A 12,243-nucleotide genomic window follows, 5' to 3' on the forward strand; every position below is an offset into this window, starting at 1 on the left:
GCAATACATTATAAATATTTTTATAATATATTAATTTGATAATTTAATTACTAAGTGTATTTTCTATGTATGATGAGTATATTTAAAAGTGTATGAAAGATGGTATATATGAAGTACAAAATTAGTTTGTGAAAATAGATCTCTTTTAAGTACGTTATGGAAGCGTACTGAAATAAACTGTATTTTACTGCACTTTTTTTATTCACCTGGGAAAACACACAGGGATGCATATGAGCAAAGACTTTTATCTGAGAATTGAACAGTGTTATGTTGCACAACCAATCTAGCAGAATGTAATAAAACACTTCTTGAATTCCATAGCATGTATTATAAATGTAAATAGACAATGCACACGCCAATGACAGTGTTTTTTATTTTATATAAATTGTTAGGTAAACTAAACAGTTCTGACATCTGCAGTCTGTGCCAAGTTACCTTTAGCTTCACATGTAATCGCACACAGGACACTAGTCTCTTCAGGTTCTCTTGTTAGTGTTTGGTTATTGAGTGACAAGCAGAACTAAACATCTTTACTGAAGTCACAGCCATCACTTTGTCAGTGCATATCAGAGATCTCAGTATATGTAGTGCACTCGAAATACAGGATGATTCCCAGCAGCTGAGCACAAACAAGATACAGAGGAGGACATACGGTAAATACAAGTACATGTTGGACCAGTTCCCCTCTTTTAAAGCTTTTTAAAGGGATAGTTCATCCAAAAATGAAAATTTACTCACCTGCGATTTTTTTCTAAAATTCCTTGAGTTTCCTTCTTCTGTTGAACATAAAAGATACTTAGAAGAATTCTGGTAATCAAACGGTTGCTGGTAGCCATTGACTTCTATGGGAAAAGATTCTATGGAAGTCAATGGCTACCGGCAACTGTATTCTTGTATCTGTATCCAATATTCTTCAAAATATCTTCTTTTGTTCGTAACAACTTGAGGGTGAGTAATGATGAAAAATTGATTTTCATTTTTAGGTGAACTACCTCTTTAAGATGTTACTTGACAAGATGGGGGAATCTAATGAAGAAACGTCCATGTTTGGGGGACATTACTTTGCTGTAAGTAGATGACCATTAAAGAATTGGCATTGACATTTCAGTTTCCCTTCATTAATGTAATGAAAAAAAAATGGCATTGTCCAGACACGATGATTTTATTACAATCATCAATTCTGGACAACAAGCAACATTTTTTCACATCACAGCAGCTAATGAAAATCGAGGGTGTTTAATAATCATGTCAAAAAATCTTCACGGTCCTAAGATGTGCTCCATTTTCTTTGTGCAAAAGTTCTTATTTCTTTCTTTTGAATGGCTGGATTGTGATCCGGACATGCTCTTGACCGTTTTCATGAGATTTCCCCAGATGATAGATATCATCCAAACCATAGAGGGTGCAATGGAGCTCCTGGAGGTTCTGGATCTGAGCTGACTTTATTCTTCAGAGTCAGACCCTTCCAGGAGATGAGCAAATGCAGGAAAGATGCATGTGAAACGAATGGAGGCGGGACATGGACACAGTATAAAAGAGATGATAAGGGGAGGACGAGAGAAGAGGAAAAGGTTAAAAAGACGAGGGGAACACACACTGCATGACTCTGTCCTACAGGATGAAGGGCAGGATGGGCGAGCGCAGCGTGGGATAGTCGCGGAACTCCTTCAGGTAGCTGCGGTGCTTTCCTTTGGCCCACACGGTCATCTGAATGAAGCCCACCAGCGTGAAGAAGGCCACGGGCAGACACTGGGTCATCAGAGTGAAGCCCAGCCACGAGCCCAGCTGCGTTTACACACACAGACCAGAGATAAAAACATACTCCAGCCACAATACAACAGAGCCAAACAAACTGAAAATGGGTGAAAGATCCAGGCCATATTTCAACCCAAAAATCTAAATCAAACATTTCCTTAACACAAATAATGCATATTTTTGAACTTTTTTTTTTTTTTTTTTTTTTTTCTTTGTGTTGTTTATTGCCCATCAGAGTTGGAAACAAGCGCCATGTGTGCTGTTCTGTCTGTCCAACAGATGCCACATCCATCACTGATGTCCATGATATAACTCACACCTTTTCAGAGGTAACAAAAATCATAAATACTGTGACAAATATATTGTTCATTGTTAATTAATGCTAGTTAATGCATTAACTAAGGTTAACTAAGGACGGCTAAGTGTTACCAGTTTTGGGAAAAGGGTTGTCATGACAATAATTATTCACATATAATAATTAATGTGAATTTTCACAATGCATTAAAACAAAAAACAATGGTAGATTGCTTCTTTTGATTTTGAGGTGAGTAATATGAATTTCCTTTCATGAGTGTGGCATCTAACCTCATACGTGTAGTTGGGGCAGGAGACCAGCAGGAAGATCCAAGTAAAGGGGTTTTTAGTCGGATATGGGATCTTCCTGGTCTTAGATCCTGCAGAAAGACAAAAAAAAAAGCATGACTTTTGGCAGTCTAATCACAGATTGAGTGTAAGATACAGATTTCGCTGTGGGATCGTACCTGGTGGTCGAAGGTTTCTCAGGGCAATGTGGATGGAGAAGTTTCCGATCTGACAGAACTGCGACCATAAAGAGATCATTAGACCTGTTAGTCAGTTTTATCATCATTCAGCATGCTGTATAAAAACAGATCTCACCAGGAACACGGTTAGGGCCAGTCTGATCTGCTGTTCTCCGTAGGCTGCAACACAAACATGAGCGAGAGCTGAACACACATTTTGTATCTGCACACAGGCAACCGCTTTAAGAAATCTTTTGTTACCTACATCAATTCGACTTTTAAACATGTAATTTATACATGTAACCCCTTTGTTGGTTATGGTTGTTATTGTGGCTTGGAATGTTGGTTTTTATCTTTGTTTATGTGGATTTTTATTATGCAATGTAATGTTGATCAGTGTATGTGCGGGTTTCAGGGTCCAAGACAAATTTCCCCATGCACTGGGGACAATAAAGTGTATTGAATTGAATTAATGTTTCTGAAAGACGTCTATTCGCTTTATTTGATCCAAATTACAGTAAAAGAAAGATTATTGTGAAATATCATTGCAATTTAAAAGCACATTTTTGTATTTTAATATATATGTTAAAAAGTAATCTATTCCTGTGATGCAAAGTTGAAAGTGTATGAATGCGTGTGAACTCACTGGGTGGCGTATACAGCGGGTGGTTGATGTAATAAGCCATCCAAGCTGCAAATCCCCAGTAGTACGTGCAGTTCTGCAAAACACACACCGAAATATTACTGCAAAGGTCCAATAATACCTAAAACATATTATTCTGACATACGCCAAAGTGACAGGCCCAAACACTGTATTAATAACAAACTGCATAAACCACATCTGAGAAGCGGCTGGGTGGCTGAATGTAAAATGTGACATTTCTAGACTTCTGGTATATTCAAAACATGTTTTTCTCTCTCTACATTAGAAGTCACGGCTCGACATGCTCAAGCTGTGATTTCACTCGTTTGCGCTCATAATTAATTGCCAGATTCAGTAAGACTTATTTCCAGCACTTTCTACAGTGTTTCTTAGAAACATCCATCTATTCTTATTATTGTTATGCTTAGCACAGGCCCAATTCAGGATGTGCGGTCTATTATAGTCTGGAACAAATTCAAAGCAATTTGAAGAATAAAAGCACATGTTTTGCATAAAGCACAATTTCATTGGTCATTAGTAATCCCCTCTCTGACAATGCGTTTATATTTGACAGTGTATAAAACATCTAAAGAAAGATGACACTTTTTTTTATGTCTCAGCAATCTGTCTCTATGTGCAGATGTATTTACATCCATTACGAGAAGCGTTTCTCTCACCTTGAAGATGTTGCGCAGAGGCATAGTCCCGTGCGAGAAGCGATGGACGAACAGTGTTTCCAGGAGTCTCTTCACGTAGTGGAAGGAGTGACACATACACGCCAAACTATAACAATAAAAACACTCAATTACCCATCAGCCCTCTGACGCTGTCAATCATTTTACTGTGCAAAATGTCACAGAGAGAGACACCAAACAAACTGTCTTTACATAGAACGCTAACTTTTTCCATGATTAGCATTAAAGAGATCAAAGATGTTTCTTTATTGTCACGACACGATTACAAACGGTAAAATGTTTCTGCACTTACTGTACAACCCAGTGTTTGCTGGTGGTAAAGTCATATTTAGGCGCATAAATAAACGGGACTCGGAAGTAAAACATGAGATAGATGAGCAGTGGGCCGGCGTACTCCGTCAGAAACACCTGAGAGAGACACAGCGACAGTACAGAAGCGTTAGAATGCGCTCATGAACTCTTACATGCTCAGTTCCTCTGCTGTAGGAAGCGCGTTCGTGTTTCCAGGTTATAAATATCTCATGCGCTCACAGAGATAATGTGACAGACACTAAACGGACTGGTTAAGAGGGACAGATTAACACACAGCCGGATAAACACTGACATTAAACACATATAATACACATAATTGAGTCAAACTATGACGTTAGACACTAGCTCTCACTGAAGTTTATCAAAGCAGCCAGGAAACACCAGAACACCAATACAGCACTTGTTTCACATACTCTCCAGAACATAAATCACGCTTTTTTTAATCATGTGATGTGCTGCTGCAAATATATTCCAATATTCCAAAGGGACTTATATAACGCAATTCATGTCATGTGTTTGGATTCATCGTGAATGAGAGAGACTGGAGATTTGATTTATATTAAAATTATTACATTTAAAGGATTTGTTGTGTAGTGAGAAGATCTTATAGTAGAAGTTCATAGCTTATGGTCTAGCCGCAAAAGTTTAAATGTTTCAGTGTAACCTAAACTCAAACTCTGTCCAAAATTTCTGCAAACACATACAGTAGGAACTCCACTCAGAGTCTGTACTGCTCTCCATTGGAAATAAATGACTTCTGTTCTGTAGCTTGTCATTCGCCGGAGGTAGTGGAAAATATGTGTATGAGGTAATTATCTGTGTGTGTGTGTGTGTGAGTGTGTCTGTGCGTGTGTGTGTCTACGAGTGTCTGTGAGTGTGCGTGCGTGCGTCTGTGAGTGAGTGTGTGTCTGTGTGTGTGTCTGTGTGCGAGCGTCTGTGAGTGTGTCTGTGAGTGTGTGTGTGTCTGTGAGTGTGTGTGAGTGTGTGTCTGTGAGTGAGTGTGTGTCTGTCAGTGAGTGTGTTGCTCTCCATTGGAAATAAATGACTTCTGTTCTGTAGCTTGTCATTCGCCGGAGGTAGTGGAAAATATGTGTATGAGGTATTTATCTGTGTGTGTGTGTGTGTGAGTGTGTCTGTGCGTGTGTGTGTCTATGTGTGTGTCTGTATGTGTCTGTGCGTGAGTGTGTGTGTGTCTGTGTTTGTCTGTCTGTGCGTGTGTGTGTCTGTGTGTCTATGTGTGTGTGTGCGTGAGTGTGTCTGTGCGTGAGTGTGTGTCTGTGTGTCTATGTGTGTGTGCGGTGTCTGTGCGTTTGTCTGTCTGTGCGTGTCTGTGTGTCTATGCGTGTGTGTGTGTCTTTGTCTGTGTGTTTGCGCGTGCGTGTGTGTGTCTGTCTGTGCGTGTGTGTGTCTGTGCGCGTCTGTGTGTGAGTGTCTGTGCGTTTGTCTGTCTGTGCGTGTCTGTGTGTGTCTGTGTGTGTCTGTGCGTGTGTCTGTGTGTGTGCCTGTGTCTGTGCGTGTGTCTATGTGTGTGTGTGCGTGAGTGTGTCAGTGTGTCTATGTGTCTGTGTGTGTCTGTGTGTGTCTGTGCGTGTGTCTGTGTGTGTGCCTGTGTCTGTGCGTGTGTCTATGTGTGTGTGTGCGTGAGTGTGTCAGTGTGTCTATGTGTGTGTGTGCGTGTGTGCATGTGTGTGTTTGTCTGTCTGTGCGTGTGTGTGTGCATGTGCGCGTGTGTGTGTCTGTGTGTGTGTCTGTCTATGTGTCTGTGCGTGCGTGTGTGTGTGTCTGTGTGTGTGCATGTGCGCGTGTGTGTGTCTGTGTGTGTGCATGTGCGCGTGTGTGTGTGTATGTGTGTGCCTGTGTGTGTGTCTGTCTATGTGTCTGTGCGTGCGTGTGTGTGTGTCTGTGCGCGTGCGTGTGTGGTCTCTCACCGTGACCCAGCTGATCTGGGCCCCCAGGTCTCTGAAGTAGAAGGTAGCTGTGGTTCCCACAGGCAGGTGCTGCAGCACATCCTCGTCCTTCAAAGATTTTCCCTCTGCACAATAAACCCATAACGCATCAGCTCATGCCAACTAACAGAAACCGTCATCTACTGTACAATGGTGCATCACAGAAATCTAACAGAAAGGTCTCCAACACATTCGACCCCTTCCACTAGATTTATAATAACTTGACCACAAGTACCATAATGTTTTGATTTTGCTGCTAATCTTAGCAAACAGAGACCTACAGCACAGACAACGTATATAATCTTAAAGAAATAGCAGGAACTTCACAGCATGAATCTCTTATTATGCTGTCAAAAGATCATGTCCAGATAATGGACTCATATTAAACAAATTTTAATACGTACTGGGATCCAAACGAATGGACTGCCGGGCCGGATACCACTGAGGGTCTGAAACAAACACATGAAATACAAGAAAACAATTACAGTACTGTAATGCACACATTTTAAACATACACGTTTGTTCAAACGTTTTGGAAAGGTAAGGCATTTTTTGTATTTTTGAAAGATGTCTTCTGCTTACCAAGGCTGCATTTATTTGATCAAAAATACAGTAAAAAAAACAAAACAATACTGTGAAATATTATTACAATTTTTAGCATCTCTATCAAAAAAACAGCATGTATTTGAAATGGGGGGGGGGGGGACCTTTTGAACGGTAGTGTACATCTCAGGGTTCACCTATTTTTGTACCCTTACAAACTTTTCACTGTGACATTATTTTCAAGACAAGCAAGCACATTTTCCCAGTGACTAAATTAATAATACATGATTTTGATCAAGTAGGCTCTTATAAAAACCTGAAACATATCAAATAACACAGCTTCATTAGCTGAGTGAAGATCAGAGACTCATTTATACTCACGACTCTTGTGGAACATGGACTTGATTTCCCCGATAGTGGCATTGGGCTCAACCTGCCAATCAAACAAACACCAGTTTAGAGTGTGTGTGTGTGTGTGTAATGATGGATAAATTTAGCTACAATCCCCAGACGATGTGGCTTTAGTACAGCAGCTGCTCTGAGAGACACAAAACACCAAACAAACAAAACCCACCAACACAAACACAGCCAACAGACCAGACCTCCCAAAAGACCTAGAGGTCCCCCGAAACAGCCAGGAGATTTTAGAAATCTGCAGCCTTATAAAAATCTCCAAGAAACTGCTTTATCTGATGATTATGCGTTTCTTTCAGTAGACTGTAGCAAAATAACTACTGTATGTGAGAGCAACCGAAAGCATAAACAACTGACCCAGTTCGTAAAACATACAGTAAGGAAACTATTCCAGATGCATGTTGACAAAGATTTATGATTATTTCTTTCTTTAATAATTCAAAAACCTAATGAATGAACACAAAACCTCAGCTGTGACTTAATATGCTTAGCAATGCATTTATCATCATAAAAACAATAAAATGTGACTACTTACCTATTAAAAAAAAAATCACTACAAAACTGCAAATTTCTCAACTACAAAGAAACAGCAATTAACACAGAGCTATTTTGAAGCAGAAAAGCTGAAATAATATTTTCCAGTTAAAGTACTCCAATAATCTGAGTTTTACTTACTACTTTGAATTTATTTGTTTATTTTTACAATGCATCATAAAATACAACTTCTGAATACAATACACCCCGTGAATAAACGCAATGGCATTTTCTGTGAATGTTATCATGAAGTATAAATTGAAATAATTTATATTAAAGCATCTGCTGAGCCGATAATTCCTTTTCCCTCCAAAAACCTTTCAATCTTCAGTTGTTTGGAGCTACTCTCTAGGAATCTTTCCTTCTGCGTATGACGTCATCATCACAGGCTTCCATTCCTCTGTGATGTCATGACGACACAGTGACATCACAGGGGAAGCGGCGGCTAATCCGAGGACAATCCCGCAGCGCGGCTCCTGGCATTCTCCAGGCTTCATTACAGACACCTCCTTACAGGAAGACCTCGAGCCCCCAGACGCTCCGCGCAAGAGTACACCACAACCCTGAGTCTCTATAGATAGCACCACTCTAGGGATGAGGATTTTACAGCGGGAAAAGCGCGTGCATTCATTTGAAAATGACCAAGAGTAATTAAAGAGCGAATCGACGGAAGCTAATGGTTACAAGGCAGTATCTGTAAATTAATAGTTGATAACTAACATTGATTTGAGGTTAAAAACCGTTTCTTTTTAGTTATTCACACTTTTTAATTGCAATTTAGCTTTACCGCAGTTCATAAATTGCTCTGCAGCACATTGTTAAATAAAACTGAAGCTAAAACCATTAAAAAAACATTTCAGTTTCTCGAAATAAACATTAACTGATGTTGTATTTTATAAAAATTTATTTTATTTCACGTGGATGCCAAGAATACATTTCTAATTTTCATTTAGTTCAAGTCAAAGTACTAAATAACTAATTAATAAAAACTAAAAACTAACAAAAACACATCTAAATTACTGAAACTTAAAATAAAATAAAAGCAGAAAACAGAAAAACGAATTTAAATAAATAATAAAAATTACTAGGCTATATAAAATAAAATAAAATTAAATAAAATTAAATTAAATAAAATAAAATAAAATTAAATTAAATTAAATTAAATTAAAATTAAATTAAATAAAATTTAGCAGACGCTTTTATCCAAAGCGACTTAGGCTATATTCAGGCTATACATTTTTTATCAGTATGTGTGGAACACAACTGGGAACTGAACCCACGACCTTTGCACTGCCAACGCAATACTCTACCACTGAGCCACAGGAATATATATATATATATATTAACATAAATGAAAACAAAATACTATATAAATACAAAATAAGCATTAACTGACGTTGTATTTTATAAAAATGTACACTAGTCAACATTTGAAGTGGATCAAAAGCTTTCAAAGTTGTCCTAAAACCAAAATGCGTTCTTGTCTTAGGACAACTTTGATGAGCTTTTTTGATCCACTTCAAATGTTGACTATTACATTTGATTTCACATGGATGCCAAGACCACCTTTCAAATTGATTTATTTCAATTCAAAGTACTATCAAATTAATTAATAAAAATGAAAAACTGACAAAAACAAATCTAAATTACTGAAACTTTAAGTTAGAAATAAAATAAAATCAGCAAAGATAATTTAAATCAAAAAAAATTACTATAGTATATTAATGATACTAAAATAACACTGCTGTGGCATCACAAATAAACTTTTCACAGCACAGACATCCCATGACTTTTAATTAAGATGTAGTTGCATGTGTATATTTATCCGTGAGAAAATGCATGTTTAAGATGATTTAGAGTCGAGTAACGCATGCAGTGAAAATGAAGGTAAAATCTTTCCTACCTTGTCCAGGAAGCAGAGCTTGTCCTTCGTCTTGGCGTCCAGAATCTCCACCTCGAAAAAGACCACAGCTTTCTTAATCTTTTTAGCGGGTTTGCGTTTGGCAGGAGTGGGGGGTCCGGGCGCTGCGGCCACGGCTCCGTTCTGAGCCTTTTTGGGCTGCGTGGCCTCTAAAGCCAAGGTATCCATATTGTCTGTTTTATTTGTCCACTTTCTCTGAGTTAACTTCTTTCCTCTCTTAGTCCCTCTCTCACCTCCGAAAACGAGTGTGGGACGGGAGCTTCACTGTCAGCTGTGGAAATAAATCTCTCTGTCTGTGCCCCCACCCCTCTCTCTCTATCTCTCTCTCCCTTTCTTTCTTTAACTCGACCCTCCCATGTCTGTGTTGTCACCCTCTTGTTCATCGACACATTCGGCCCCTGACCCCCTAAAAACACATGCAATCAAATCAACAAAACTTGTATCGCTTTCTCGCACTCACATTAACTTTATTCTCTTTTTTTCTCTTTTTCTTCTGAACCTCCAGAGGAAACGTGACCCCTACCCAGTCCTCCCAGTATGTGCTAATTATAACTTGCCTTATGGATGCACACACACACACACACACACACACGTAACAGAGTCCAGTCATCTCCTCATCTAGAGACAACCAATATTTACACAAACCCAACTACATCACATACAGAGTGACTTTACAGACCATTTAAATTTGCACCCTTAAGCTGGGGTACATCTGCCAAAATGTAAAAATTATGCTCCAAAAAAAAATAAAAAATTGACCTGGGCGCATACACACACACACACACATACATATATATATATATATATATATATAATGAAGAGTTTATTTGCAAAAACAGATCTTCGATTAGCAAAAATCATGTTTTTTTATGTTATCATGTTTTTATTGTGTTTTATTGTGTTAGTTAGCTGTATTTTTAGTTATTTTTTTTACCTAATCAAAATAACCCAACTGCAGTTTGATTGAGAATAATTGGAATGCAAATTGAAGAAAAAAAACATGATTTTTGAAAATTGTTAAAAATAAGAAAGAATAAAAGAAATGCTTAAATAAATAAATTACTTACATTTTCTTTATTTTCATGACAATTAACCAAATCGCCCATTATTATTATTTGCAATAACAACTCTATTGTACAATTTTAAATCGTGATAAATTATGCAGATTTATGTTTGTCGGTAGCGCGCGCAGTTTTAAGGGGGAGGGAGAGAGAGAGATTATTAATAACTTAGAAAGGCATGGGCAGATGACACTGGAGGAAATACCCACTGCCAGTGAGAGAAACTCCAACTGAAAGAACTGCGTGGAATACAACCGACATTATTTTAAAGTTTACTTTGAAGAGAAATACCGCACAAGAGACGACAGGATCCCTGTTCAACGCCTCAGTGTGTCTGAAGCTGCGCGTGAGTGCCTTCGCGCCTGACATGGACAGAACCAGCATACATGTATATATTTTTGATAACATGTGTAATTACGTCGGTTGTGTGTCTGTCTTAGTTTATTTCTTAATTTATTAGCTACTTAACTGCTCTGAATTATATGGTTTACGTCCCTGAGAGAAACCTCTCGGCGTCCTCTTGTGGGCGTCATAAACATAGCTTATATCAATTTTATCAACAGCGACTTTGACCGAACCTGTTCCACATGTTCAGCAAGCAAGTGTTACATCAGCATGTAAATGTCTTTAAAAACTACTCGTATTCACTGGCCAGATTTGATGTGCACTACTTCCGGGTTTATGGAGAGCAGAGCTGTGACTTAATTCTTTACAATCAAACTCACTCATGAGCATTGACTTAGTCAATATTTACCATCACATCACAGCAAATACTTTTGTTTTGGTCAGAAAACTGAACTTAATGGTGCTTTTTGACACAACGAGTCAGTCAAGTGCACACGAGGTTCCCATTCAAAATACATCTCGTTTGAGAAAGGCCATTGATATTTTATGCTTCCCTCGAGGACGAATTATGTTGCAAGCGATATTCGTATTGCACATACTGTGTTGTGATAATATGGCACAGGGGTTGTTTGAGACTCTGGGTCGAGGCTGCAAACCTTCCCTGCTCCAGGTCCAGTCTCTGCATAATCGAGATACATCCTATTGGCATCATCTGTCATCTAACAGATCGCTTTTCTTGTCTGATTCATTATTCTTCAGTCCGGTTAGGCCGAAGTGCTGTCACACTATAGCGAGTTTCTCTAATCTGCAGCCTCAGTCGTGTCATTGTAACGCGTGCGATTCATTCATTTCCATACGGCACGATCACTTCTCGATCTCAAGAGCATCAGGAAAAGCGTCTCGAAACGCTGATGCGATTTGATGAAATCTGAAAACCAGTAACAATGTCTTACCTCGTAATGCTTCATTTTTGCAGTTTGAATGGCTTATCCCAGCCAGGTGAGAGACAAGCGCGAGGCCCAATCAAGATGCCGCACATCCAATGGCCAGAGAGCGATGAGCGCTTGCCAACAAATACAGAGACCTGCGCTCGAGATTGTCATTGGCTGAAACGCAGCAGAGACGCCTTTTTTGTATTACTAACCAATCGGAGTCCGATTAGACGCAAGATCGCCGCCTAGTGGTGGTATGAGGCGAGAACATGCGGCAGAAAGCATTCGATTGTTCTAATAAAACGCTTGTGTGTGGTGGAAATGATGACAGCAGCAATGTGAGGACAACGATTCTTTGTTATAAAACAGTTGTATGCATAG

At 38.9% G+C, this 12,243-nt stretch overlaps 1 protein-coding gene across 2 annotated transcripts; it reads right to left on the reverse strand.

Annotated features, from left to right (window-relative positions):
- Nucleotides 1-947: 947 nt before the first annotated feature.
- On the reverse strand, nt 948-12,013 carry tecrb (trans-2,3-enoyl-CoA reductase b). 2 transcript variants are annotated; one of them, XM_016561572.1, is made up of 12 exons: nt 11,884-12,013; nt 9,507-9,557; nt 7,037-7,088; nt 6,517-6,561; nt 6,095-6,198; nt 4,147-4,262; nt 3,837-3,942; nt 3,163-3,235; nt 2,653-2,696; nt 2,517-2,574; nt 2,341-2,429; nt 948-1,785 (listed from the first exon to the last, which is right to left on the reverse strand). In XM_016561572.1, the coding sequence occupies exons 1-12, from the start codon at nt 11,896-11,898 to the stop codon at nt 1,612-1,614; spliced, it is 927 nt and encodes a 308-aa protein (XP_016417058.1). In that variant the 5' UTR covers nt 11,899-12,013; the 3' UTR covers nt 948-1,611. The 2 variants fall into 2 exon arrangements, with proteins under 2 accessions (XP_016417058.1, XP_016417057.1); XM_016561571.1 differs by lacking the exon at nt 11,884-12,013 and having other exon boundaries at nt 9,507-10,115.
- Between the last annotated feature and the right edge of the window lie 230 nt (nt 12,014-12,243).

Source organism: Sinocyclocheilus rhinocerous, unplaced genomic scaffold (assembly GCF_001515625.1).
Source record: "Sinocyclocheilus rhinocerous isolate Xijiao unplaced genomic scaffold, SAMN03320098_v1.1 scaffold1310, whole genome shotgun sequence".
In the NCBI taxonomy this organism is placed as follows: domain Eukaryota; kingdom Metazoa; phylum Chordata; class Actinopteri; order Cypriniformes; family Cyprinidae; genus Sinocyclocheilus; species Sinocyclocheilus rhinocerous.